Genomic DNA, 24408 nt, shown 5'->3' with positions numbered 1-24408 from the left:
CCGAAGCTGGGGGGTGGAGCTTCTACCTCGTCCGGGGCGGGCACGTGCAAGGGGTGGAGCTTCCACACTCTGTGCGGGGCCACAGGCCGGGGTGGAGCTCGACCCTCCAGGGCGGCTCTGTGCTGGGTGGAGGCTTCCCCCTCCAGTGGCGGGGCCGCATGCCGGGGGCGGAGCTTCCACCCTCCGGGGGCCAGGCCTCCCCATTTTGCTGGCCCCTGACAAAATCACAACAGAAAAAAAGATGGGGGGGGGCCTGCCAGTGTCGGAAGGACCCCTGGAGGCCCCATGACGGCACCTGGCCTCCGAGGCCCCAAGCCACCAGGGGCCGCCTGGAGGCCCAGAGACGGCAGAGGGCCCCGCTAGGCCCCTGTCCGCCCGGACCTCCTGCAGGGCCCCAGAGACGCAGTTGGCCCCGCAGAGGCCCCCTGCCGCCCTGGGAGCCCTCCGCAGGGCCCCAGAACGGCAGCGGGCCCTGCATATGCCCCCTGCCGCCCTTGGTAGCCCTCCTCAGGGCCCCAGGTGGCAGAGGGCCCTGCAGAGGCCCCCTCCCCTGAGCCCTAAGCTGGGCCCCAGGGATGGCAGTGGGCCCCGCAGAGCCCCCTTCCACCCTGGACCCTCCTGCAGGCCCCAGGGAGGCATAGGGCCCTGCCAGAGGCCCCTGCCCCTAGGAGCCCTCCTGCAGGTCGCCCCAGGGATGGCAGAGGCCCTGAGAGTCCCTGCCCACCCTGGGACCCTAAAGCAGGGCCCGCCGTGGTATGGCATAGGGACTGCAGAGACCCCCCTGGCCCCTGGTACCCTAAAGCAGGGCCCCAGGGATGGCAGCTGGCCCTGCAGAGCCCCCCTGCCGCCTGGGAGCCCTAAAGCAGGGCCCAGGGATGCAGTTGGGCCCCTGCAGTACGGTCCCCGTGCCCCCTGGGAGCCTCCTGCAGGGCCCCAGGGATGCAAGAGCGCCCTGCAGAGGCCCCCCCCTGCCGCCCTGAGCCCTAAAGCAGGGCCCCAGGGATGGCAGAGGGCCGCGGCAGACCCCCCTGCCTCCCTGGGAGCCCAAGCATGGGCCCCAGGGATGGCTCGGCGCCCTGCAGAGGCCCCCTGCCAACTGGGAGCCCCCTAAAGCAGGCCCCAGATGGCAGTCGGGACCCGCAGAGGCCCCCGGCCACCCTGGGGAGCCCTCCTGCAGGGCCCCTAGGGATGGCAAGAGGGCCCTGCAGAGGACCCCTGCCTGCCCTGGGAGCCCTCCGCAGGCCCCAGGGATGGCCAGAGGGCCCGTGCAGGCCCCCTGCGCCCTGGGAGCCCTAAGCAGGCCCAGGATGGCAGAGGGCCCTGCAGAAAAAAAGACCCCCTGCCGCCTGGGAGCCCAAGCAGGGCCCCAGGATGGGCAACGGGCCCCGCAGAGCCCCTGCCACCGGGGAGCCCTCCTGCAGGGCCCAGGGAGGGCAAGAGGGCCCTGCAGAGGCCCACCCTGTCCCACCCTGGGAGGCCCGAAAGAGGCCCCAGGGATGGCAGCGGGGCCCTGCAGAGGCCCCTGCCGCCCTTGGGAGGCCCCCTGTCAGGGCCCCAGGGATGGCAAGAGCCCTGAAGATGCCCCCTGCGGCCCTGGAAGCCCCCTGGAGGGTCCAGAGACGCAGCGGGGCTCCCAGAGGCCCCTGCCGCCTGGGAGACCCTCCTGGAGGTTCCCAGAGACGCAGCGGCTCCCAGAGTGCCCCCTGCCGCCCTGGGAGCCCTCCTGGAGGGTCCCAGATATGTAGCGGCCTCCTAGAGGCCCGCCGCCATTGCCGCCCTACCGTACGGCGGCCACTCTGGCGCGCCATTTGTGGGCGGCAAAATGGCGGCGCCCATAGCCCAGAGGCCGCTAATGGGCGCCGCCATTTTTTTTGCCCAAAAGGGCGGCGCCCAGAGCGGCGAAAAACCGCGACGGGCGGCCCGGTGGCCGGCGGCAGGGGCAACGGGGGGCGGCGGCCAGGCCTCCGGGCCGCACCGGCCCGCGGGCCGGAGGTTGCCGACCCCTGCATTAACCCATGTACAGCTGGGCCAGTAAAAACACCACATGCCTCTTGGATCTTGACAGCTGCGGGGAGAGGCGTTCATGCTAAATTGTGTGCGTAAAAAATGTTCCACAATTGCAACACAGATGGTCTGACTAAAACCTAACATACTAATATTTGGTATGGAATGTTGGAGCTTTTGCTAGCACAGAACTGGCAGTTAAGAGGAGGATTGTACCTGGTTGGTGAAAAATCATACTATCTCTGGGGCTATAAGGGCTAGGATCTTGTGGATAAAATTGGAGAATAATTACTTTGTTTTTCCATTGTCCCATACTGTGGGAATCCCTTGTTTAATACATGTTGGGAAAGTTTGGTTCCTGTGTTTTGTCTTTGTAAATTATTCCTGGTCCCCCTCTCCAGCGTAAAAAATCTTGGTAATGAAATAGAATAGATGTAGAATATTTCACCCTACAGTTGGTCACTGCAGCTCCGTTTGCTCATCAGCACTCCTGTGATAGCCAGAGCAGATAGAAACTAACTGTAATGACATATGGAGTTCTGTGTGTTTTCTGGCCTTTATTGCAATGGAGTGTGCATAATAATAAGTAAGAATATAATAATAATAATAATAATAATAATAATTTTATTTATATTTCCGCCTCTCCCTGCGGATTGAGGTGGGATTACATGCAAAAAATCAACAATACAAAATGCAAAATACAAATGTTATCTAAAAATACAAAGCAATTAAATGGTCAGCAATACTGCACTAATCATTAAAATCCAATCGTCATCTGTTCCCATATTTGAGTCAGAAGTGGAGGGTGTTGCTTTAGGATTCAATTATCGCAGATCAATTGATAGGCCCGCCGAGATATCCATCTGAATGCCTCTAAAAGGATCTCCATGTAGTAATAAGGCGTGGATCTCTTCCGGCAAGTTAAATCTCCACAGATTAGAATTTTTTTCTTAAGACAGTTTCCCAAGAGTGGCTGGACACTCCAGTAGAGGGATGCAAGTGTTTTTAGCTGGGCAGACGATTTTTGCCTCTTGTTCATCCAGGTAAATAACTTCTTATTCTGTAGTCTGGCCACAAGTTCCCTCACATTTTACGGTTAGAAGTTTGTCATTTTAAAATAATGGAAGTTGAAATAATTGACACAATGCAAAATTTTTGTTCTGTGGGCAATATGCATCTACCCCTTCTAATCCAAGTGTGTGGTTGGTGTGTTTGATACTTTGGCAGAATCCTATAGTGGAAGGACTAGGCTCGGATGGGCTTGACCAGCATGCCAGGTTAGTAGCAACTCCCGTCAGTCAGTGCTAGTATGTTTCAGGTGAGTCGGTGGTGGGTTGCGCTTGTGCCTGTGAGTACTATCAGACTTCCTTCCATGCGGTTATCTGCCATTTCCAAAGTGGTGCACCACAGGAACAGTGTTTCCACTCCCTCTGCTTCTCTTTGTGGTTCAGTTGAAGGCATGGGGCAGAACAAGGATGGAAAGAATATTCCTAATCATCCAGTTTAAAGGTGGGGAGTGCTAACAAGCAGCAATATTGTTGAGACGCATAATAGAGCAACTCGACTGTCCCTTAAGTGTTTTTCCTTGGATTCAAATATCCTGAAGTGTTCATGGGAGTTATTCTGTGGGCTCTTCTCCTACTGAAAATGGACATACACAGGTAAGACCAATGTCCTTTCTGTGGAGAGGTACATGGGGAGGGGTAGCTAGTTGCAAAAAGTATGTTCCCTATGCAGAAAAGAGGTTAACTAGGGCTGGAATCCGGTTGTGTTTTGCACATAAAAAGTGGTTATTTCTCAGCAGAATTGTTCCCTAGAACAGTGGTGGTGAACCTATGCATCTCTCTGTGGGCACGCCAGTACAGAGTTTGCCAGAGTTGTTACTAGAAGGCCAGAGGAATGTGGCCTTTGTGAAAATGTGGGTTTTAGGTTCAGTTTGGGCACTTGGCTGTAAAAGGTTTTCACCATCACTGCCCTAGAACATTACCCTACTTTAAACATGTAACTGCATAAAACAGCAGTGAAACACAAAAAAACCCTACACTATAAGATGTCAGAAGGACACTTTTAAAGCAATTTCCACACAGAGAAAAGGGGAAACATCCTGATTGTGCTCCTTCCATTCGGTCCAACAGACAGGAAAAAGGAAATACCTTTGGTGTCCCCATTCAGGAGGACCAACGCCAGAGAAATCAGTCTTTTTCCTGCACTCTGCCAGATCGGTGTGCTGTTTCTTCTTCCTTGCTTCTTCTGATGTGCCAGACCTATCGCGTTTTTGGCCATTGGCTTTTTAGCTGCAGCATGACACGTTTGATCTGTTCTACTTGAGTCTACTGGGGTTCCTAGATCCTTTTCACACGTACTGTTTGTCAGCCAGGTGTGCCCCATCCTAATCTCTGCATTTTCATGTTGTTTCTCCAAAGTGTAGTACCTTACATTTCTCTCCCTATTGAAATTCATTGGTTAGTTTTGGCTCAGCTTTCTAATTATTGAGGTCATTTGTGAATTTGCCCTCTGGGATATTTTGATAAGCATGCCCTCTATTCCTTCATCAGGTCATGAATAAAGATGTTGGGTAGCACTGGACCCAGGACAGAACCCGTGGCACCGCAGTGTCACTTCTCTCTAGGATGAAGAGGAGCTATTGCTGAGCACCCCTGGGTTTCAGCTGTTCAACCAATTACAAATCAAGCATTGCATTGTCAGCTCACATGTTACAGTTATTTGCCAAAAATTGTTTTGTTGAAGGCCTTACTGAGAAATCAAGAACACTACATCCATAGCATCTCTCCATCTACCAATTTGAATTTTTCTAAAAAACATGATTAGCCTGGCATGACTTGATTTGAGAAATCCATGTTGGCTTTTTGTGATTATGACATTCCTTTCTAAATCCTTACAGACTGTCTGTTTAGGAGCTGCTCTAGAATCTTTCAGATATTGATGTCAGGCTAACTGGGTGGTAATGGTTTGGGGTCCTCTTTTTTCCTTTTTGAAGATGGGGAACAACATTTTTCCTCGTCATACGTTGGGGCTTCTCCAAGAAGCTGAAAGATTATTGCCAGTGGTGCGAGATTACTCTGCCAATTGTTTTAACCCTTGGAGGAGTTGCATGTGGTCCTGGAGATTGTATTCATTAGATTAACCAGTATTCCTGTACTACCTCTTTACTCTTGTTGCTGCTCCCTGCTCCCCTTATCTGCGAGCCTAGGAGTGGCCTTGGGAAGCAGCTGCGGCTATGTCCTGCCTTGTAAGAATGAGAGAATCTCCAGCCTAGTCTGGACTCCGCTTTTTCAAATCCACTCCCTCCACCCATGATTCCTCCTTGGAGAGCCAGTTAGTTAACTGGAAGGAGACACCAGGTGAGGGAAAATCCCTCTGTTCCATTGCATCCATGCAGACCCACTGTAAGCCCCAAATGAGCTGTGGAGAGGCATTGAACAACAACAGGATATGGGGAAGGGGTCAGTACTGGAATCCTGCCTTCCCTTGGGGCATGGCAGGAATGAAACCTCACTCGAATAGCAGCCTGGCTCTGGCAGTAGTTGCCAGGAAGTAGCCACATTGCGCAGTGGATGTGCTCGCGCCAATGAGTAGGGAGCCTCACGGTGGGGAGGGATAAGGATTGGGAACATCCTCTCACCTCCTTCTCTTTGAGCCCCCAGTAATGTATGGATTACTAGTTTACATAGCAACCGCTTCATGACCGGGGAAACACAGCGTTTTGAACAACAGGAGCACATCAGCCAATGGACAATGAGAGAAAGCAGATTCCCCCCCCTTTTTTTTTTCCCCCTGGTGGATGGCTGCATCTTGACAATTGGGGTGAAAAGAGGAGCAGCAGGGCACAGAGCAAGTAGTAAAGCCTGGGCCTTGTACTCTCTAGTGTGCTGACCAGGAACAAACTGGGCGGCCAGCCAGAGGTGAAAATCTCCCACCGTACCTCCCTATAGGAAACTGGCCATGCTACCGAAAGGGTACAAAGCAGAGCTTTCTTCAGAGTAGAAGAGGGCGTTTCCGTCTCATCTTCATGTCTCCGTTCAACAAGAGGATTTCCTGGTTCCAGTAGGACCCGAGGAGTCTCAGACTCCATACAGAGGCCCTCCAGATCTTCCTTGTGTGAAGTGCTGCCTAAGACAGCCCCCTCCACTTTGGATGTTCTTATGTCTTTCTAACAACATCATGTCCAAACTACAGATCCCATTGGTCCTGTCATCACTTGTATCCTCACCGTGTACGGCAAAGATGGGGAGATACACTAAATAAAGGGAGGCTGAGGCACATGAAGTCTTCTTCTGGCTAAGGGCAACAGTGTTTATCTCCATCATGGCAAGATCCCATTGCTGTGGGCATAGACATACTGAAAGCAATCCCTCCAATGAGTCAAAACTCAGCAGGAATGAACAAGTTGATGAGGAGTCTGCTTTCACAGCAATATACGCTCTGATGCAATTCATTTAGTGCCTGGGCCCAGGCGGCATGGGTGGTGGGGAGGCACCAGCTCTGTCTTAAAAACTGGAATGTTGACTCGTGTTTCCAGCGGTAACCTGAGTTTGCACCATTCTTGGGATCTGAACTGCTTGGGTACTCACTTGCCCCTGTCCTGATTGAAAATAAGAACAAAAAGAGGGCCCTAGTCCCAGGAAGGAAGAGGGAGGCTAGAAGGCACAATGAAAGGGCACTTGCCTTTTCGTGCTCCCAGATCCACTCACCTTTTCTTCGCCTGCTCCTTTCAGCATATGTAGTTCAAGTTTCCAACTAAACACATTCTTACAATTTCGGGTTGTGTGCAGCTTTACAGCAACAGCAGGAACAGCAAAAGAACTAGCAAGTACCATCCAGTAGGGGGCAGATTTGGAGAATTTGTACACCTGAATTCCCCTGAATACGGCTATCAGGTAGAGTTTTCATGCAAACCACACAATGTCTTCATTGCAATCTCCAAAGTCTTGTAAACCAAAGAAGATTGCCTGCTGGAAGCCATCAAACACTTGCTTTAGATTGTGGAGTTAGAGAGGGTGCCATCCTCACAAAGGTGCAGGGGAGGCTCCAACCTCTGTTCAGTGTGCCCAATATGTAGGGTACCTGGAGAGCCATATGAAGTGAGTGAATCAGCTTGTCTGGAAGCACACTTTTCAGATGGAAATGCTGAAAGACAAAACGCTTAGCCAAAGAACTTCCTATCTTCTCTGGACTTACCGAAGCCTACCTTCACATTCTGATCCACCCAGTCTCACACACAGTTCCTTTGATTTGCATATGAAGATGCCACTACCAGTCCAAGGCACCTCCCATTTAGCTGTCTTTGGCACTCAGCATGTTCACCAAGATCATGGTGAGTCACTGGAGGAAGTCTCTCCTCCACATTTACCTTACCTGACTGGTTTAGTTGACCTCCTGCAGCAGGAGTAGAGGATGTCAAGATGGTGGCCAACATGGGTTTCCAGATGCTCCTCATTCCATCACAGATGATACCAGTATCTAAAGCTTACAGCATGTAACAGCGATGGCCCTCTTCTCCAAGAGAGAATCCAAGCTATCAGAAGTGCTGATCAGTATGCCCATTTACAAAATAGTAATGTTGACAAATGAGTTTCGACATAGTGTCTCTCAGTGGTCATGTTACAACTGTAAAATAAATATGAGAATTGGTCACATACGTTGCCTTATAAGTAATAGCAAGACCAAACTAAGAGAGCAGGAATCATAAAATACCTAGTGAAACAATCGGGGAAAGGTACTCATAAGATGTATGGGGACATCCCGTCTATGGTAAGATGTTTGGTTAACATTTTACATTTGTATTGGGGCATACTGTATGTCCCTTTATTATTTGTGTTAGTCCTTGGTGCACTCTCTAACTTGTTGCATAAACCTTTAATCTCATTCGTGAGGCACAATGAACTGATATTCAGGTACGGTATATGTTCCCATGGGATTTGCAGTTTTCTGGCCCAGTACTGATTGTTCATTTTCGTTTATTTCTGTGGTGGGTGTGGCCACAGGTTGAATTACCTTTGTATAGATCGCATGCTTTGTATTTTAAAATTTTTTTTAAATACATTCATTGCATTGGAGTGCAAAATACTGTTTAAAATAAAATTGCGAGTCTTCATCTCCCCTAAACTTTTTGCTCATTACATAAAGAAGATGGAGTCCTCACATAGCTCCTGGTGTTTCTGGGTTTTGTCACCTTTAGGCCTGGTTGTGCGTTCTTTGTGGGTAGGATGTTGTGATTTCTTGGTTCAGCACAACAGCTGTGTTTTAACACTGGTTATTGTGTCTGTTGTGCGCTATTGAGGAGTCAGCATGGGTGTAGTGTTTGAATGTTGGAACTAGGACTCCAGGAAACCAGGATTCAAATCTCTCTCATCCATAGATTGCCCATGGCAGACCTTGGAGAAGTCACACACATCCACCCTTAGAGAAGGCAATGGCAAACTGTTCGGAACAACGGGCCAAGAAAACACACATGGTGTTACTTTAGGGTTGCCATTAAGATGGCAATCAAACTAAAGAAAACATGAACAAGTTCAGTGAACATTATTTGACATATATATCGAAGATTCTTCCCACCGTTATTTTTATTGAATAATTGTTTTAGATTTTATTGTTTGTAATTTTAATATAGAATGGTTGATCCTTTTTATAGGGGGGGCATTGATGATATTGTATTTTTAAAGGTTGTACGCCACTGATTGTGGTAACAAAAAGCGGGATATAAATTAAAGTTTTATATTTATGTTGTTTGACATTTAAAAACTGTATACAGTTTTATCATTATTTTTTTTTAAATACATGGATTGTCTGCATCCATGGTTTGGAAATATGTTTAAAAAAACATATAATTTCAAAAAGCAACCTTTATTTTGCCATGTTTATAATAAGGGACACATCATTTTACTACCCATTGTATTTAATTGGGCTTGGACGCATCCATAGATTTTGTTATCACTGACGGGGTCTTGGAAACTAAACCCTCAGCAGATAACAGGGGGTCCACTGACTTTTTAGAAAAGTAAAGAAAGGCAATACAGTTATTAAAATATGTAGAGTAATTATATCGTTCATAAACACTCTCCTGCTCCAAGCAATCAGCTTGAAAATTTTCACTCAGGCTTAAACATGTTTCAGAAACTTTCAAATTAGGTTTCTCTCTAGCAAATAATAAGTGAGTGTATATCCTGAATCTTTCTTACATGTCTTTGCAAAAGCTGTGTATCAGCGCTGGAAAACATTCTTGTTCATGCACCGCAAGTTCCTGCCCTTCTTTCACAGATACTGTAGAGACCCGGTGATAAAAAATTTCTGGATAGTGAGTGCATAGTGAACAAATAAATAAATAAATAGAAACACAAAATAGGACATAAATATGCATAAAAGTACCAGTAGGAAAACAAAGATATCCAGAATTGAACCCCCCCCAGTCGCCTGAGGGACAGCAACCCGGCCCCCGGCTCAAAAAGGTTGCCTACCCCTGGGTTAATGCAACTCAGGAGTGGACAGTCTCAGAAAAGAAGAGATCACATTCCAGGATGGAGAAATGATTTCATTTCTCTTTCCCTCAAAGCAGAGATCATCTACTTTTTCTTCATTTCTGTGACTGGGTCAGTAAGTAGGAGAATTCCCCTGTTGCATAACTGCTGCAGGGTGGTTGGGTAGGGGCACAGGATGGTGTGCAATGGGCTAGTGAATTGCTTCTTCTAACCCTATCTCTCTCAGGCCCCCCAAAAAACCATAGAGGCACCTGTAACCCAGAATTAAATGTGCTTATGCCACCATCAAAATCTATGTAATATTATATAGATTTGACTGCAGTTTGGGATCTCAAAGAATCTGAAACAAAACTGGAAACAGCTACTAGCACTTCCAGTGATTCTATTCCTTGAAGGGGCAGACAGGTAGATTGGCAGAAGGTCAGACTCACAGAAGTAAGGGTGCTCCATGGCTTCTCTTGCCGTGAGCCGGGATTGGTGATCATATCTCAGCAACTTGTCTAAGAAATCCAGGGCCTCAGGGCTGACCAAATGCTGATTCTCACTATGAACAAAACGCTCCCATCGTTTGCGTGAGTGTCTGTAAGGAACAAACAAAGAATGTACCGATGTATGAACTCCTGAAGTCACCATGGTGCCTTAAAAATGAGGATGATAGAACACATGCATCTAGTTGAAAGCAAAGTTACCTATCACCTCTGCAGCACATCTAAGTTGTAACCCTGCATGGCTCAGCATAGCATAGTATTTCTGCATACAGAACTAGACTATGCTGAGCTATTTACCATCCCTTGGACCTACCACAGAGCAGTAGAAGCCCCTTCCCCTGGCCATTCAGTGCTTGGCGGAGCATTAGACAGATTGAAGAAGCATCTGGATATGTCCCTACAGCCAGGCAACCCCGCCCCCAAAACACATAATCCATTGAGGTCTACTGGGGTCCTCATGAAGTCTCAGCAGCCAATACAATCATTTTACATCGGGTTTTAGGGACATAGACACATGTTTCTATGATTCCCCTCCCTTCCTTCCATTTTCCACCAGGCAACAGAACAGCCATGAGGATTCTATGGTAGGTCTGGGTGAGAGGCACTGCAGAGGGAGGAAGGGAATACCTATATCTGTAGTGACCACAGACAGAAATATGCAGGTGTAAGGTTAACTTATACCTGCAAGTTCACTAACAGGATGCCAGCCACACTGCACAAGGTAGGTACATAATAGGATCCTGCTGTGCACAGGCTTGTCTTGAACATGCAAATAATTGTTAAGAGGACAGAGATCTTCCAGAGCACCAAAAACAATGCACAATGAGGAAGAGGAAACTTTTGCTAAATCTGCAATTACTTTTTTTTTCTGTTTGAGTGTCTTCACCTCATCCCCTCATTTCCCCTGTTCCCTGATTCCATGTGCAAAAACAGGCATTTTGCATTCTAACAGTGGATCAGTACCAAAAGAGACAGTACAGATGTGGATACCCTAAAATGTAAGGCACCTCTGTCATTCCCCAATCCTCCCTCCACCTGACAAACATATTAATTAGAAAACTAGCTAGATTTGTCACCTACCAAGTACTAAGTGATTTTAGCTGTATCCTTTGATACCATCTTACCTGCCCAAGATGTCATTGAAACGGGGGTCAAGCTCAATGTTGTATTTGTCAATATAGTCATACAGGTCTTCTGTCCCTAGCACCTTGGCTATTCTCACCAACTGTGAAAAGATAATGTAAGATAAGGAGATAAGGCATGTAGATAAGGAGTAGCCAAGAGGCTGAACTAAGAATCACCGGCTCACCCCCATTCCAATACTGCCGAAGATATAAAATGATCAGAAAGCCTTAAGCAACCTTCAGACTTCCCTTCTGCAATATATGTAAAATAATACTGATGCAAGTCCTAATTAGACCCAGCATTAAAATGCAACAACATCCTTTTTTACAATTAACACTAAGCTGAAACTTCATGATGTAGATCAGGACCATGATATGTACACAGAGGATCTTTCCTCCCTTATCACAGGCCTGGAAAAAACCCTTACCCCACATGCTGCAAGCAGGAATAAAGAGGGGGGAGCAGCAGTTGAAGCTTTAGATTCATAAGTACCACTTAACACAATTTTGTCCAAGATCACAGAGAGGGAAGGAAAGATGAACCCCTACAGGCTACAGCACTGACCAGTATTAGTCTCCCCCTCATGTTTGGTTTTCAATTTTAATTGTAGCTGTCCAATGTAGCTATCAGTGATACATTTGGTGTTGTGTTTAGCTAGGCCCTTACATTATAGCTTTGCTGTAGAGAAGTAAATCAGACAAAAAAGATGAAGAATGCCCAAAAATGGTTATATTAAGTGCTGAGTATGTTATTATTAAAAACGAGAGGAGGACCTCTGCAAGAGAGGTTCCTGATCACAGAACTATGTTTGGGACACAAAAGAATGGGTACACTGGGAAGAACTGTTAAACTACAACAGACTGTTGGCTTGTGGGGCATGTGTTTGTTGTTAGCTACTTTTGAGTCAATCTCAACTCATGGTAACCCTATGAATGAGATGTCTCCAAGGCCCCCTATCTTCTCCCTCCCTGCTCAGGTGCTGCAGGCTCAGGCCTATGGTCTCCCTGATTGAGTCCATCCATTGGGCATGCAGTCTTCGTCTCTTTCTACTTCCATCCACCTTCTGTAGCATCATTGTCTTTTCTAATGAGTCATGTCCTTCTCATTACGTGGCCGAAATAGGACAGTCTCAACTTAGTCATCTTGGCTTCCAGGGAGAGTTCTGGCTTAATCTGTTTTAGGACCCATTGGTTTGTCTTTTTAGCTGTCCACAGTATCCTCAGCACTCTTCTCCAGCACCACATCTCAAATGAATTACTTTTCTTCCTATCCGCTTTTTTCACTGTCCAGCTCTCATAGCTGTACGTGGTAATAAGAAATACAACGTCCTGAACGATTCTAACTTTAGTGTTCAGTTGTAACTTTTTACTCTTTAGGATTTTATCTAGTTCCTTCAAAGCTGCCCTTCCCATTCATAATCTTCTTCTGATTTCTTGACTGCAGTCACCATTCTGATCAATGTTTGATCCAAGGTACAGGAAATCTTTAATTATTCTGATTTCCTCTTTATCTAAGTACCCTGATCTATTTTCACTAATCTTAAGGCCCCTCCAGCTGCTAGAATATTTATGCAAGTTCCAATGATGCCCTACCCAGGAATTTCCTTTGAAAACAAGGTACATGAGTTTGTGAACTGTTTTCATTGTGCTCCAGAACTGTAATTCTTCTTTAAACAAAGAAAACTCTGTTTTGAGTGGGTGGGGCTTCCCCCACTGATTCACCTCCAACGTTCAGCAAATGCAGTGATGTGGTGATAGGGAACAGCTTTCTATGGGATGAGGCATCCAAAACAGGGGGATGAGTGCATCCATGGTTTAGGGGAAATTATGCTGTAGTGCTTTGAGCATTGGACTATAACTCCGGAGACCAAGGTTCAAATCCCCGCAACCCACTGGGAGACCGTGGGCAAGTCATACTCTCTCAGCCTCAGAGGAAGGTAATCCTCTCTGAACAAATCCATGCAAGAAAACCCTGTAATAGGTTCATCTTAGAAGCACTGTTAAGTCGGAAAAGACTTAAAAGATGATTTTTACAGATAGTCCTGCAATTTTAAGGCTGTCTTTCTATTCAAGCAAATAAATAACTTCTAGACAGTGCTTTTCATAAAAAATAGCAAGGACTCAAGCCCTGATTAGTGCTCTGCATTTTTCTTGGGACTTACTTTCAAAGCTAGCTGAAGTAATTTCACAAGATGTAAGCTTACCTAGGAAATACTTGTGCCTAACATGTCTATCATAACAGCTGGAACAATCACACAGCTTCTACTTTTAGGGTGCTCACCAAACCCACTAGAACATATCAGAAAGCAGTAAAATGTCCATGTGTGCTATCTGACCTGTGGTGGCTCTATTCACATGTGCTAGGATGTCAAGGAAAAAAGCAACATGGGTTATACAGTAAGTGAAATAAAACATGTACAGTGGTACCCCGGGATACGAATTGATCGCGTTACGAAATTTCCGGGATACGAAAAAGTTAGATTGGAAAAAACTGTTCCAGGATACGATGTTTTTTTCGGGTTACGAAATTTATTTCGGCGCGAAATTCAAACGCAAAGCGCGGCTAGCGGCTTTCCAGCGGCTTTTCGGGTTGCGAAATGTATCGGGTTACGAACGGAGCCGCGGAACGAATTAATTTCGTAACCCGAGGTAGCACTGTATGTGAGAGTCAGGATGACTCAGCAGAAGCCAATTGGGAACCACACAGGTGTAAATGGTAATACAATTAACAAGTCCTGAATGCCAAGGACAAGAAATGTAAAGTGGATAATTGGACACACCTGAGAATTGTTAAGTGGTCAAGGCTGAGATGATGAAATCATTAATTGTAGGATGAACCAAGAGAACCAATGAGAATGATGTACACGCCTACTGGGTGGAAACAGACAACAGTGGGTGGTACCATGCATTGACTATAATAATGACTATACATCCCAATGTATTTTGTGGGTTGTAGTAGTGGGTAGTAGTAGTGGATAGTGAGGAGTAGAGTATTGTTGTGTTGGATAGTTTTGGAGCTGTATATAGTAGAATAAAGTAGATCTTTTATTTAAGACTACTGAGTTGTCTGGTGTCTTGGGTGAAGCTACAAGAACCAGCTGGATCCTGAAGAAGGGTGAAGACTTCTGTGGAAGCAAAAGTGAGAAGGCTTGGAGAGTTTGTCAGGGTCTTCAGCCTATTCTCTGTAACTCTGCTAAGCTATAACCACTGGCCAAAACTGGTCAGCGTGGTGCACAACCAGGTGGTGAGTTCGAGCCAGAGGTGAAGAGCTACAACTCCCATCATCCCTCACATAGGATTCATGTGATACTATTTTGTTCAGGTGTTAAACATTCAAATGTGAATAAGTCTGTATATAAACTTCTGATTTTTTATCCTTCCATCCTTTCCAAAACCCAAACACATGCTGAACATACAAGCCATAGAAAAGAGAATAACCACATCTACAATCATCTCACCTGATCGTAATTATCATGACCGTGGAAAAAAGGCTCCTTTCGGAAGATCATGCTGGCTAGCATGCAACCCAAGCTCCACATGTCTAGACTGTAGTCATACATCTGAGAGAAAACAGAGCAGAGCCATTAGTCTGTCTTATTTTCAAGATTTAAAAAAAAAAATCTCCAACCATGTTAGCATATCAAGAATTGATTAACCATGTGTGGAATGCATGTTATCTGGAGCCGTTAACAAACAGTTTTTCAGTTTTCATCAAAGGGAACTCAATGTCTCTCTCTAGAAGGGAATTTGAATAGAAAAGAGCCGTTCCCACATCTGCTGAACTGTTGTACCCATAGCCTGGTAACAAATGTACTCATTCCATACTGGGTACAATGATCCTATATTCAGTTCATCTCTCAATTCCATATATATCCAAAGTGGAAGCTAGAGAACTCAAGAACAAAGAGGCAAGTATCTCCAAACGGAGTCCAATGCAAGGATATACGGTAAGAAAAATGCTTCATCCAGAATGCTTACCAGGACCAGTTACAGGGAGCATGTGATTTCCTTTTTAAAACAGCTTCACTGGGCACATTTCAAAGTGGCTTAGGTCCAGACTTCCTAGAAGACTGAATCTCCCCATACAAACCTGCCAGAGTTTTAAGATCCACAGGGGAAGGCTTTCTCTCTGCCCTGCCATTAGCACATTCTTGCTTGGTGAAGACACAAAAGAGAGCTACTTCCACCCTCTGGAACTCCCTCCTGCAGGAACTTAGGCTGACATGCTCCCTATTTTCCTTTCACTAGCAGGCAAAGATCTTTTTGGCTTAAGATGGATTTTAACATGCAAGGAGGGAAGCTTCTTATTGGGATGTGTGTTTATTTAACTTTTGTATGCCTTTTAAATGATTTCATATTATTTAAGATGGGGATTGTAATTTATTTTTTTAAAAAAATATATTGTTAAGGATTTTTAATTGACATTCTGCCTTGGATCCCACTCTGGGAGAAAGGTGGAATACTAAGTAATTAAATAAATATACAGACAGATATTCAAAATGTGGTTTTAAGTGCAAGGGAAAGAAAATCTGAAAATGCCTGTGTTTTTCTCAGAAAGGAGCTCAAAAGTCATGTATCAGAGCCTGCCAAATATGCCCCTGCCAGCAGTCACATGAAGCAGAACTGCTAATACCAGCCAAGTTTCACAGCTTACAGTACTTTCTGTCACTCACAAAGCTAGCAGCTCTAAGGAAGGAAAGAAATGTTTTTCCATGGCCCTGTGGCAGATTCACACATGATTCAAGACCACTGGATTCCTCAGCATACAAAAATATTGAAAAGGTGGGTTTCAATTCTTTTTTTCAGACACATGAGGGGAAAAACAAATAGAACACACATGACCAGTTCCAAAGAGCCAAATTTGATTTGCCTAATGGAAGGTGGACCATCTTCCCTTACAAAAGTAATTTGTCATTGCTGAATTGCTAATTATGTTTCTAGAGCAGTTTGCCATGTGAAGAGGTGCTGCTGTCTGAGGGAAAAAAGTAAGCTTAAATCCCAGCCCCATGGGAACTCCAAGCTAGTCATGAAGGGTTTTTGTTTTGCTAGCTATGGGAAATAAGGAGAATGAGAGAAGGTAATTGGATGCCCCATGGGACAGCTCTGAAAAAACATCTGGGATTCTTTGAAAGAGTCTAGAACAGGCACAATGTATCAACCAAAAAACAAAGCCCCCCTTCCCCTTTGTTCTGAAGGCCAGGCTGGGCACAATATGCCACACTCTTTAGTTCACTGGGGGGGGGGGGGATTTCCTTTTCTCAGATACTGTATAGGATGGCTTCTTGTTGGTTTCAAAAAGGAACATTATCAAGGCTAAGAAATTGCTGCTTCTTGGCTGCCTCACTTTCCCAAATTCTTTTGCAGCTGGGTCACAGTTACCTGATAATCTACAAGGAGCTCTGGGCCTTTGAAGTATCTGGAAGCCACTCGGACATTGTACTCTTGGCCAGGATGATAGAATTCAGCCAAACCCCAATCTATTAGCCGCAGCTAAAGACAAAAAAGGAGATATTAAAGAGAAGGGGGGGGGACTTTTCCCCCTTGGTATCCAGCGTCTAGACACTGTGCAGGACTATGCAAGTGTATTATCAGTATAAATGGCAAGAATTGAAGTAACAAGATTTAACTGAACAGAAAGGCAGTATTTAACAAACAGCAGCTAGCATTTAAAAAGGAAACTGATGAAACTGCGTCAAATGAACAGCCAGATCTTGAAAACAAGGGGCAAGTCACCAAGAGCATTTTTTTCAAATTAAAAAAAAAGAGGGGGGAGAGAAAAGAAATAATTCAAAACAATTAATAATGACTCAACATTCAGAGGATGAAACTAGACAAGTATAGCAAGGCCAATACAAAATGCAAGGAACAGAGTTAATGTTCCTGTTAGCTGTTCTGGCAGCTAATCTAAGGTGACATGGCAAGTATAATGAGCAAACAAAGAAAAGGAAGTTTAACTATCACCAATCTTCTCCTGCAATCTAGGATTTGCTCAGTTCACACAGAATGGAAGTAAAGGCCTGCATGAGCATCATCTGGGGTTAAGAAGGCAATCACCTAAACTAAGATGCTTTTATATAATACAGTTCCACATCAGTAAGCTAGCCATCCATGGATTGGAGCATCTGCGGATGGTCCCACCCCACTATCATCAATGGTGGCACGTGCACGCAGCTGCGCCAATGCAACCACACACGTCAGCATCCATTAACGCTAACAGGACTCTGCCAGGAGGGGGGGTGTCTGGAACAGAACACCCAGCAATGCAGAGGGTTGATTGTATCCCAAACAAAATATGCCAAGGTTTACTACCAGCATTCTTACTAACTTGTTTTTAGCAAGGCCATGTCAATTCCTGCAACAGATAGGCCTGACTTACGTAACTAAAGCACCAGCCCATCACAAGACTTTTGGTAATACCATCATCACATGCCAGCTGAAAAGTGAAGAGGGAAGGAACCTGCCCAAGCTCACCAGGACTTTACCTTTCTGTGTTCATGGTCAATCATGACATTGTGTGGTTTGACATCTCTATGCATGATTCCCATACTGTGACAATAATCCAGGGCCTGGAGTAGAGAAAGACACATGGACCATGAGGAAGGAAATTGGCAAGCAAGTACCTGATGTATTTAAATTGTATGGAAATATGTGCCACACCTTCGTCCTAAAATGGATCCTCTAAACCAATGCTTCTCAGGCTATCTGATGCAGGAGACTGGAAATTATTATTTTTTCCAATATGCCAGGGACTAAATGTTTGCCCACTGGGTAGAATTGTTTGTTTTCCACCCCTGTAAACTTGCCAGGACCTGGCAGCCAATGGCTCAAAGACTACAACCTGTCCAGAGACCACCACTTTGAGCAGCGCTAGTCTAAACCACTGGCAAATTACAAATAGCACATTTTGTTCTGCTTCAGTGCCACTACCATTCCTCTTCCTACTGACTCCAGATCTTTCCACATCTCTTCTACTGGGAGTAAGAGAACTGGGTAGAAAGTTAACTGTTTCAGCACCAGTGGCAGCCACAGTCAGGTCAGTCCTTCCACCTTACCCTTCAAGGCATTAGCTAAAGATACTTCAGTATTTGAAGATACACACTAAGAGGACGAAAGTGTTTGCAGCATCAAGGAAATACTATAAGGTTAATAATATCAGCATCAGTACTACCTCTCAGTGTTTATGAGGCTGATGGAAAAGGCCACAGTGCCAAAATGTTCAGGGTCTGAGTTACATAGCAATAGCATGTACATTTCAATACACTTATCAGTGTATTTAAGCACTCCCTAAGCAGCTTACAATGTGTAAGCTAACTGCCCCCAACAAGTTGCATGATCTCAGAAGGATGCCAGGCTGAAATGACCCTGAGCCCCCTGGCTGGTATTGAACTCACAACCTTGTGGTTTGTGAGTGAGTGACTGTAGTACATGCATTTGACTACTGGCTGCTTAGATTGCAGTGGTCAGCCAAGGAAGAATTTAAGACCCAGGAGCAACTCAGGTTCCTCAGAAACATCATCAGGGACAGAAAGCCTAATGTGGTTCTCAATCTCTGGTCCTCCAAATGCTTTGGGCTTCAAGTCCCAGAAGCCTCACTCAGCATGGCTAATGGCAAAGGCCTCTTGGAACTGAAGTCCCAAATATCTGGAGAAATTGCTATTGGGAACCAATTGCCTAGATCCTCTTCAAGTAGTCTTGGCATCCACTTCTCAACAACCATCTTTTTGTTTCACCATCCCTCAAATAACCTCAAGAAAAAAAAATGTACACAAACTCACTTTCAAGATTTCGTACATGTAGAACCGAATATCATAGTCTGTTAACGTCTGATATAATTGCTGTGGGAAATCAAAAACATAACATCAATAACATGATTACTGGCTGCCAGTTTCTAAATCAGCATGTTACAGGAGTTGAGAACTTCACTGCTGTCACGAATTAAAGAGGTTCAAGTGTGGATGGGTCTCAGTGCTTGGGAACATTATTTCAGCCACTCCACACATCGTCTTGCCAATCATGTATACTAGATTCTACCTTTTTACTTCAAAGGAACCCTTGAAATAATTTTCCGATCTCAAACTTTGGTTGAGAAACCCAGATATATAGGCCCAATACAAAGCAATGACCAATTCTGGCTCCTTGATTAAGAAACTGGTTTGGTGTACCCAAGAGAGCCAGTGTGGTGGCCTGAGTATTGGACTACGACTCTGAAAACCAGGGTTCGATTCCCCCTCACCATAGAAATCCACTGGGTGACCTTGAGCAAATCACACACTCTCAATCCTAGGGTTGCCGTAAGTGAGAAACAATCTGAAGACACACAGCAATAATGTTGGTGTACCCACATGTATCCACACCATCCATCTCATGCATTCACTCTTTAACCAATTTGAAGGTGATCTGGACCACACAATTAGAGATGTGTGATGAGCCAACACAATACAGCTGTTTGAAGAAACTTATCCACTTCTGCTAGAGGTAAGCTTGATTTACACAATCAAAGCAACAACCTATGGTATTACGATATCATACTCTAGAATTGGGAGATTCAAGCCAATTTCCACTCAGGAAGGGAAGCTCACTGGTCAATGTTGGGCCAGTAACTATTTCCCAACCTAACCTAACTTACAGGGTTGTTGTGCTGCTGTGAACTCCTTGGAAGGATAGGTGAAATAAAAATGCAGTAAATTTAAATGTAAGCTGTGTAGCGGTCTTTTGTATGTTTAGTGAGTTGGTGTTCTTGCCATCAAGTGGAACAAACATTTTGTCCATGGGAGTTAATCTGAACGCAGTATGCCAAAAATGCAGTTAAGATCTTGAATTTTTTCACTGGACTTCACATACTTTAACACACACACATCCCACACATGCTCGCTCGCTCTCACTCACAAAAAACAATGTTATATAATGACCTCTTCCTTCCCACCCAAGTGAGTATCATTGCAGATCACTCACACCCTGAAAACCTCCAGTGGGTGAGAAACTGTACCTTGAAGTCTGTGTTGTTTACATGTTCAAACACCAAAGCTGGGGTCCGAGACTAGAAAAAGAAGCAGAAATGTCAGTCATCTTGGGTCCTTCAGTATGTTGTTTTATACTGCCTACAGAACTACTGTAAACCTACATCCACTTCCCTTTCCCTTGCACTAAGATGTTTTTCAGCATCTGACTAGTTAGTTTTATCTAATGGATTGTCACACATTTCTCGGAGAAGGGAGGGTGGAGGTTCCTCCAGGAGAATCTAATCTGATTCAAAGGCTTGATCTGATTAAGGAATTCAAAAACAGGATTAAAAAAAGAGAAACAAACAGCAAGACTGTATGGCGTTATCGCTGCACCCCATGATCAACAGATGCCTGAAATGCCAACAAGTCTTAAATGTTTCAAGTACCAAACATTCTTCTGTTATTTCTTTATTTGAAACCACAAAGGGACGCTGTATGTGTAAAGAACTTTGTGCTTTCTCCCACTCCCACAGCTGAGAATCTGTTACTCTTTCATTCAGTCAAATGGGGCTCTGTCATTCATATGTCTACCCACTCATACAAGCAGCAGATATCTGCACCCACTAGCAGAAGTCATACATAGCTCTGACACATCAGGTTCATATTTTTGAATGCGGCATCTACACTGTGTGTTCATCATTCTGAAATGTTGTTATCAAAAAAGGTATTTTTGGACATACTGAGATAAGAGTATGAAGCTGTTAAAAAGTGCTTTCTTATTCACCAAGACTTGAAAGGACAGTTGTGAGGCAACTATATAAGATCGTGTGTGTGTGTGTGTGTGTGTGTGTGTATCTCCCCGAAAATCAAAGGAACATTCATTCATCATATTTCCAGTTTCTATGTTTAGTTGTTAAAACTGGACAGCACAGAAAGCTCACACACACACACACACACACACACACACACAAACCATTCATAATGTGGGGCTGGAGGAGGTTGCTACGTTTACCATGGACTGCCGAAAGACAAATAAATGATCTGAGAAGAAATCAAGCCTGTACTCACTAGAAGCCAAAATGACTAAACTGAGACCCTCATACTCTGGACAGATCATGAGAAATGACTCATTAGAAAAAATGATAATGTTAAGCGAAGCAGAAGGCAGGATAAAAAGAGGATTAACTCTGTCAAGGAAGCCACAGCTGCCCTGAGTTTGCAAGATCCGAGAAGGACTGTGGATAACCAGGGCTCATGGAGGATTCTCATTTACAGGGTTGCCTTAAGTCAAAGCTGATTAGATAGTACACAACAACAATTTCTTGGAATGGAGCAGAAACAAACATACAAAACCATCTGTGGAAGAGCCATACATTAAACTGGCACAAAGGCGGTTGTTCTCATCCTCTGTCCTCCAAATATATTAGACTTCAACTCTCAGAATGCCTAATCGCTGGCCATCTGGGAATTTGTTCAGTTTATTATACTCATTAAAATATTTATATCTCACCCTGTATCATGATCTCAGAGTATTGCACTATAGAACCATCTTATCCTATTTAAAAAACATAAAGCAGTTAGAAATTGTTTCCAAGGATTGAAGGCAAAGGAAACAATTTGGCAAGTTAGAACGAGACAATTAAGTGAGCTGAAAAAAAGCTTTAAAACAACATTAACCAAAAATGTGCAGATTTGGATGAAGTCAACTAGGCTTCAAAGGGTTCAGCAGAAAACTGTTTTTATCTGGTTCCAGAATGACATCAAAGTTGGCCTTGAAGGTAAGGGTTTTCACAACCAGGGTGCCACAGCAGGAAAGCTCCTGGTCCATGCTCTCACAGAGTATTGCCCCCAGACCAGGTATACATAAGGAGAGATGTGCCTTCAAGTATAAAACTGAGGTCTAAAATCCAATAGCTTTTTCTTTTACTCATTTTTCTTAACACTTTAGCAAGACACTTATGACAAATGTCTCCCAATTCCCTTCCTCACCCCACAATCCTGGAGTTACACCAGAACCATGGAACTACTCACCACAGGGTCTTTTACTATATCAGCAAGGGTGATGATGTTGGGGCCTCCTCGTAAATTCTCCAAGATCTTAATTTCACGCTTGATTTTCTTCTTTTTCACAGGCTGATTGACAAAAGGGAAATGCTAGTTTAGGAAGCACAACATTTCAAGCCTGAGCAAAGCCAATGGGGAGCAAATGACCACTGTATCTTAAGAGTGCTGCTCCAGCAATTTACCACCGCTGTCCCAGTTTACTGTTAGCATTTTATTGCATCTAGCTAGTTTGACCTTTTACATAGTTTAGGATTATTTAAAATTGTTCAAATCCACCTTGGGAAGTTTATTCCAGGGCTGAAAAGTGGGTTACAGAGTTGTTGTATGGGCAAGCCCTCCACATTTGCAACTTTGACTTTTGCGGATCTGATTATTCACAAATTTGATTAATACGTTACCAGGAATCTCTAGGTCCTCCAGCGTAACTCTGTGATCAATGTTTGCCAATGTTTGCCAAAAATCACACTGGAGTACCTACAGATTCCTAGAGAGAGCACTTCTCTAGATATCTGTTGGTCCTCCAGTGCAAGTCTATGATCAAGTTCCAGCAGATGTTGACCACAGAGTTGCCCTCGAGGATCTAGAGATGCCTAGAGAGGTGTTCTCTCAGGTAAATCAGTTGTCTTATTTTAAGTTGCAGTTTTTCCACTTTCGTTGGGGTGCAGTGCCCCTAACACCATCAACTGTGGGGGGTCCACTGTAGTAGTAGTAGTAGTAGTAGTAATAATAATAATAATAACAATAATAATATATTTATTTATTTATATCACGCCTCTTCCATTTGGGGATTGAGGCAGGTAACAACAGAGTTTATGATACACAATATAAAAACAATAAAAGCCACAAAACCTTGACCCAACCTTCCCTCACTGTATACACAAACATACACATACCTACATGATATGTCAGTTTTTTAAAGTCATAAACAAAACAACCCAGAAAAATAACCAGCAAAGATAAAGACCATCACCTCCTTTAGCACCAATATTCAGTACTGAGGCTCTCCCTTCCTGGAAGAGGCATTTCTATTTACCATGGCTAACAGTAATTATTAACACTGCCCTCCATGTCTTCACCCACTCTTTTTCTTATATGGCCCAGCAGCCATTAAATGATTTTGTGAATTCCTACTGTTAATTGTGTAGTGGGTAAAGAAGTCCCTTTTTATCTTCCTCCTGTTTTATTTTCATATTATTAGTTAGGTTTCAAAGAACCATTCAAATACTTCATCACCCTAAGGGATTTGGAGCATGTTTTTCTGGAAAACAAACCGCCACTCCTGACCCTTCCACCATCACCACCCTGTCAGTATGGCAACCCACTTCTGAAACTGAGGAGAAACACAAAAATAATTTGCAGTATAGCACAGAGGTCTGCCTGTTTAAGAGAACAAAATCTCAAGCAAGCATGCCCAAAGCCTTGGGATCATCTTAGGGCATCCTCTGGATTGAAGTGTGCTAATAGGTTTATAATTCACAATTAACAAATTGTATGAAGTAAAGGCATTCTAAATAGTTTAAATCTATCCCTATAAAAATATGGTTCATTAGTTGTTTAGCTTCCCTATTTCTATACCCATTTCTATGAGAGAGGGAGGGAGGGAGAGCATCACAGCCACTTCCAGTATAGATTAGCTTTCCCCAACCTGTCATATCCAAATGTGTTGGAATACAACTCCAGCCAGCCTCAGTCAGCACAGCCATTCTGTCTGGGAATAGCAGGAGTTGAAGTCTAGTATCTATGGGGTGCCAGATTTGGGGGAAGGCTGATGTAAAGGCTTAGTCAAATGGCAAATGTCACACCTCTTGCAGGGGCAGCTGTCATGTCTGGGGGAAATTAAGCCAGGCTACCTGTTTCACCATCTGCTTTTGCATGGGTAAAAAGCTAAACTGAAAGGGGGGGAAATGAAGACATACTAGGCAGCCTTTCCCTACACAACTGTTGTCCGTCTCTTTACTGTAGCTCTTATCTATAATTTGATAAGAGCACAAAAATCTGGTACTCAAAAGAGTGATCTGAGATTGTATGTCCATGGGCTTATTTTGACTGAACTTATTTTGGTATAAGTCAACCTCATGTATAATTCAAGGGCAAGTTTCAGGGCCAAAAATAAGGATTTTGCTATGACCCATGGATAGGTCAAGGGTAAACTTTAGGAGCATATAGCAAAGGATCTAAAGCAGGAAGCAAAGCAAAACAATGTCAAAACACTTACAAAAGTCCAGCAAACTTAACTGTTTGTGCTTACTCTTAAGGCTGGATGGATGAGAGAGTAGAGGGGGACGGTGCT

At 44.5% G+C, this 24408-nt stretch overlaps 1 protein-coding gene across 1 annotated transcript in view; it reads right to left on the bottom strand.

Annotated features, from left to right (window-relative positions):
* The window catches only part of CSNK2A1 (casein kinase 2 alpha 1), a 70188-nt gene that overhangs the window by 13137 nt on the left and 32643 nt on the right, over positions 1-24408 (bottom strand). Inside the window, 8 exon segments of the mRNA XM_042463504.1 lie at positions 9932-10080; positions 11113-11213; positions 14571-14672; positions 16492-16602; positions 17595-17678; positions 18888-18947; positions 20099-20149; positions 22086-22187. Of these exon segments, the coding sequence (XP_042319438.1) occupies positions 9932-10080; positions 11113-11213; positions 14571-14672; positions 16492-16602; positions 17595-17678; positions 18888-18947; positions 20099-20149; positions 22086-22187 (760 nt within the window).

The sequence above is a fragment of the Sceloporus undulatus genome, chromosome 4, assembly GCF_019175285.1.
Source record: "Sceloporus undulatus isolate JIND9_A2432 ecotype Alabama chromosome 4, SceUnd_v1.1, whole genome shotgun sequence".
Lineage (NCBI taxonomy): Eukaryota > Metazoa > Chordata > Lepidosauria > Squamata > Phrynosomatidae > Sceloporus > Sceloporus undulatus.
Note: the sequence above shows the minus strand (reverse complement) of the source record. Positions and strands in the feature narration are given on the sequence as shown.